We start from the raw sequence: 4,640 nt of genomic DNA, 5'->3' as shown, positions 1-4,640 counted from the left end.
ACACCTTATACAAAAATTAACTCAAGATAGATTGAAGACTTAAATGTAAAACCTAAAACCATAAAAATCCCTAGAAGAAAACCTAGGCAATACCATTCAGGACATAGGCGTGGGCAAAGACTTCATGACTATAAACACCAAAAGCAATTGCAACAAAAGCCAAAACTGACAAATGGGATCCAATCAAACTAAAGAGCTTCTGTACAGCGAAGAAAGTATCATCTGAGAGAACAGGCAACCTACAGAATAAGAGAATATTTTTGCAAGCTACCCATCTGACAAAGGTCTAATATAGAATCTATAAGGAACTTAAACAAATTTACATGAAAAAAAACCCCATCATTAAGTGAGCGAAGGATATGAACAGACACTTCTCAAGAGAAGACATTTATGCAACCAACAAACATATGAAAAAAAGCTCATCATCACTGGTCATTAGAGAAATGCAAATCAAAACCACAGTGAAATACTATCTCATGCCAGTTAGAATGGATATTAGTAAAAAGTCAGGAAACAACAGATGCTGGAGAGGATGTGGAGAAATAGGAACGTTTTTACTCTGTTGGTGGGAGTGTAAATTAGTTCAACCATTGTGGAAGACAGTGTGGCAATTCCTCAAGGATCTAGTACCAGAAATACCATTTGACCTAGCAGTCCCATTACTGCATGTATACCCAAAGGATTATAAATCATTCTACTATAAAGACACATGCACACATATGTTTACTGCAGCACTATTTACAATAGCAAAGACTTGGAACCAACCCAAATGCCCATCAATGATACACTGGATAAAGAAAATGTGGCACATATACACCATGGAATACTATGCAGCCATAAAAGGAATGAGTTTATATTCTTTGCAGGGACATAGATGAAGCTGGAAGCCATCATTCTCAGCAAACTAACAAAGGAACAGAAAACCAAACACCGCATATTCTCACTCATAAGTGTGAACTGAACAATGAAAACACATGGACACAGGGAGGAGGACATCACACACTGGGGACTGTCAGGGGATGGGGTGTGAGGAGAGGGAGAACTTTAGGACAAATACTTAACACATGCAGAGCTTAAAACCTAGATGACGGGTTGATAAGTGCAGCAAACCACCATGGCACATGTATACCTATGTAACAAACCTGCACGTTCTGCACATGTATCCCAGAACTTAAAGTTAAAAGAAAATCTGTTTGTCCACCCTCTCAAGTTAACTAAAGAAAAGAGGATCTGTATAAAGGGGATTTTCATGTAGCACAACTGTAGGAAGTGAAAAGTGGTTGTGCTGCTGCTCTCTCCATCTCTCTGGAGTCACAGGATGATTCCTCTGTGCCTGTCTGCTCCCTGGAACCACGTACCAGTGACTCCCAAAGACACTTGCCTCTGGAAAGCACCCAGTTCTATTCCCCCACAGCCAGGGCCAGGCCTCTGCAGTGGCCTCAGCATCCATGGCTCTGGTCCTGGCCCCAACTCCAAGTGACCCACTGCTTCATTGCCCAACATCATGGAATCAGCCTCTCTGTTCGATTCAGAGTGTCTAGCATGAAAATCCATTTGGTTCTGGATGGGTCAAATATCCACTCCTGCTCCAATCATCTAAGGCCTAGATGCGAGTAGAGGGTAGGGTGTTATATACATGGTTGCCTCTTTTACCAGACACTAGGGCAGGGAGAGAGAGAGAGAGAGAGACAGACAGACAGATAGACAGACACATACACACAAATAAAAGCTGCAGCACTTCTAGGGTATTGAGTGCTAATGCTCTGGAATACAAAGGAGGTCACCAAAACATGTCAGTCTCTCTGTGTCTCTCTCCCCCCACCCCAATCTATACCTCCCCTGGCCACCACTCCACTTCTACACCTCTTTCACAACCCCTACTTTACTCCCCCTCCTCCAGTCAACACCCCTATCACTGAAGTTGTTCCTAAAGGTACCACTGTCTCACCTCCTTCCCCCACTCTTCCCAGCCTTCTTCCCCTACCACCCCAGCCCTTGCCACCTCAAGCCTTCCCTCTGAAAATTAATTCGCCATTGAGATATGCATGCTTCGGTTCTATTTTGCATTTCTGCACTCAATGAGGTTTTTGCAGCCAGATTCCTCTCCCACAGTCGAAGCAAGTATCCCTCCGTGAAAAATTCACAGCGTTACACCAAGGGCAGTCCCAGTCCCCTGGCCTGCGATATACTGGAGGTCTTCTTTGCTGATGAGGTTCGGAGTATCTCCTGTCTCTTGGGTGCTCTTGAGGGTCTACTCTTTGGGGCCCCCCATCAGACCACAGGCTAGTATCAAAGGCCCCCCAGTCGAAAGGCAGCTGAGTCGGAACTGGTGCTGTGACTGTTGCTTGTGGAGGGGATATAGTGGGTATGCTTGAGAAGGAGGGAAAAGGGCTTGAGTATGAGTATGTGAATGAGGCAGGGAGCTGGACACGAAGAGGTTCTGGTGAGGCTCTGGACCAGGGGTTCATGGTTCCAGAGAAATAAGACGTGGTTGTTTCTACCGACCTGAGATCTTCCTCCTTCTGCCCCCAATAGGTGTAATTTTCCTGATCAGCATCTCCGAGGAGCTGCAGGAGGATTCTCTCCAGCTCCTCCGTGGGCTCCATGGAGGCAGCCCCGGCCTCCACGTGGGGGGACTCTGCCTCCATGGAGGCAGCCCCAGCCTCCACGGGGGGAGCCTCGGCCCCCACGGGAGCAGCCATAGCCTCCACCGGGGGAGACCCAGCCTCCACTGGGGGAGCCATGGCCTCCACAGGGGCAGCCACAGCCTCCACATCCCTCTGCTCTTCTTCTGCTCCTTTTCCTCCAGCGGCACCAGCAGCAGCCACCGCCGCTTCTTCTTCCTCCTCACCTGCTCCTTCTGTGCAAACCCCTCCGGCAGTGGCCAGGCCTGGCCCCCCTGCCCCCTGCTCCCACTCATGGGGAGACGCCAGCTCCTGGAGAGAAGTGGGCAGGGCTGAGGTGTGTTCTGGGGGCAAGGCAGGAGCACTGAGCAGGGTAGGACGGAGCTACCAGGTGGGAAGGGCGGGGCAGGGCGAAGCCATGGAGCAGGGTGGAGAGGGGTGGGAATGGGGTGGGGCAGTGGTACTGGGCAGGGACCAGTTGAGGGATCTTACTGCATGGAGGAGGTGCTTCCAACTCACCTTGTCTCGCTCTTTCTGCACCTCCACGAAGCTGGTCTGGGACATTCTTAGCCGGGAGGCCGCCTCCTTGCGTTCCGTCTCCTGCTGTGCCTTGAGCTCCTTCAGGTCTGACGCCAAGGCCTGTGCAGCTGATTTGTGCAGTTTGGCGAAGCCGTGCAGCCACCGCACCCTGTGCCTCTGTAGCTGTGCCTGCCTGCGGGCAAAGCGCACGCCCAAGGCCAGGCTGCCCCAGGTGCAGGCCTCTTTGACCTCACTGGGCACCTCGCTGTCCTCCAGGATGGCCCTCAACTTGTCTTCCACCTCCTCCCAGGATAAGGATATATTCTCAAGATAGAACTCGGGGCCTTTCGTGTGCCTGGCCATTTTCTCGTTGATGAAGGCCACCACGTTGCTGTGCTGGAACCCACTACTGGGGTCCTCAGGTCTCAAGGCCATGATTGCCTAGGGGTTTAATGGTTTCACTAGCCCTGTGTGGATGGAGCAGCCAATAGGTTCCTTTCCTCCCCCTTAGCCCCTCCCCTCATCCGTCTTCTCCCACCCTCTTGCCCCCGCCCTCCCGGCTCTGACAAGACCATCCTAATGACCGTCTGACAGGCTTGTCCTACTCTAGGACTACTCCCACCAGGCCTCACCTCTTCAGCCAGGGCCAGAGGAAGTACAGGCCAACCCCGCTGTCTTAACACGCCTGAAGAGAGAGGAGGATCTCTCTCCCTCCTAAGGCTCCGGGGAAAGGAAGACTCAAAGCCAACGTTGGCTTTTACTCTGGGACTGTTCCAATTTTCGGAGACACCAGGGGTGGAAGGGAGTGAGTGAGGAAGGCCCCTGCCACTCCATTGGGATATAAGGGAACCTGCCACATGGTTGGGAGCCCTTAAAGGTCGGAAGAAACAGGAGTGGTCAGAAAAGACTTAGAACCAAAAAATGTAAGCCCTTATAATCAAGGCAAAAATATCCCACTTCTCCCTCCCTCTTGACAATGGTTTGTCCCACGCCAACGGCTAGCAGGGACCCTCCTCGAGGTTGAAGGGGAATAATAGGTGTGTTCTAGAACATGAAAAAGCCCCCCAACCCATGAAAATTCTGTAGCTCCTTTTCCAGACTCCTACATCCTAGTAAACAGGTTAGTGACCTTTTTCTGAAACGGGCAAGATAGCAGGAATTTGAGGCTTTGTGGGCAAAAGATTATCCCAACTACTTGTAGCACAAAAGCAGCCATAAATAATACCTGAAGAAATGACCATGGCCATGTTCTAATAAAAGTTCATATTTAAAACCAGGCAGTTGGCATGATTTAGCCTGTAGGTGTCAAACTCCCAATCTAGATTCACATTTCATACATGTCCTACAGATACACACAATCAAAATGTTCATGATATAACTCCCCCTTTTACCTGTTAAAAGAAAAACGTTAGACAAAGTTAACAGTTTGTTTAAACACACACACACACACACACACACACACAAAAAAAAAAAAAAAAAAAAAAAAAAAAAAAAAAA

The 4,640-nt window shown here is 49.3% G+C and overlaps 1 protein-coding gene across 2 annotated transcripts; it reads right to left on the bottom strand.

The window, feature by feature from the left end:
* Positions 1-2,044: 2,044 nt before the first annotated feature.
* TEX13A (testis expressed 13A) lies at positions 2,045-3,874 on the bottom strand. Of its 2 annotated transcripts, none has more exons than XM_017868327.1 (3): positions 3,776-3,874; positions 3,144-3,610; positions 2,045-2,936 (listed from the first exon to the last, which is right to left on the bottom strand). In XM_017868327.1, the coding sequence occupies exons 2-3, from the start codon at positions 3,576-3,578 to the stop codon at positions 2,076-2,078; spliced, it is 1,296 nt and encodes a 431-aa protein (XP_017723816.1). In that variant the 5' UTR covers positions 3,579-3,610; positions 3,776-3,874; the 3' UTR covers positions 2,045-2,075. The 2 variants fall into 2 exon arrangements, with proteins under 2 accessions (XP_017723816.1, XP_017723814.1); XM_017868325.1 differs by having other exon boundaries at positions 3,144-3,584; positions 3,776-3,868.
* Positions 3,875-4,640: the final 766 nt, after the last annotated feature.

Source organism: Rhinopithecus bieti, unplaced genomic scaffold (assembly GCF_001698545.2).
Source record: "Rhinopithecus bieti isolate Rb0 unplaced genomic scaffold, ASM169854v2 scaffold_4675, whole genome shotgun sequence".
NCBI classification, from domain to species: domain Eukaryota; kingdom Metazoa; phylum Chordata; class Mammalia; order Primates; family Cercopithecidae; genus Rhinopithecus; species Rhinopithecus bieti.
Note: the sequence above shows the minus strand (reverse complement) of the source record. Positions and strands in the feature narration are given on the sequence as shown.

What these genes read in the sequence shown, in the direction of transcription:
- TEX13A (XM_017868327.1), bottom strand. Translation starts at nt 3,578, where the DNA reads ATGGCCTTGAGACCTGAGGACCCCAGTAGTGGGTTCCAGCACAGCAAC. An exon ending in TGCAGAAAGAGCGAGACAAG is followed by an intron (nt 2,937 to 3,143) that starts GTGAGTTGGAAG and finishes ACTTCTCTCCAG; the next exon opens with GAGCTGGCGTCTCCCCATGA.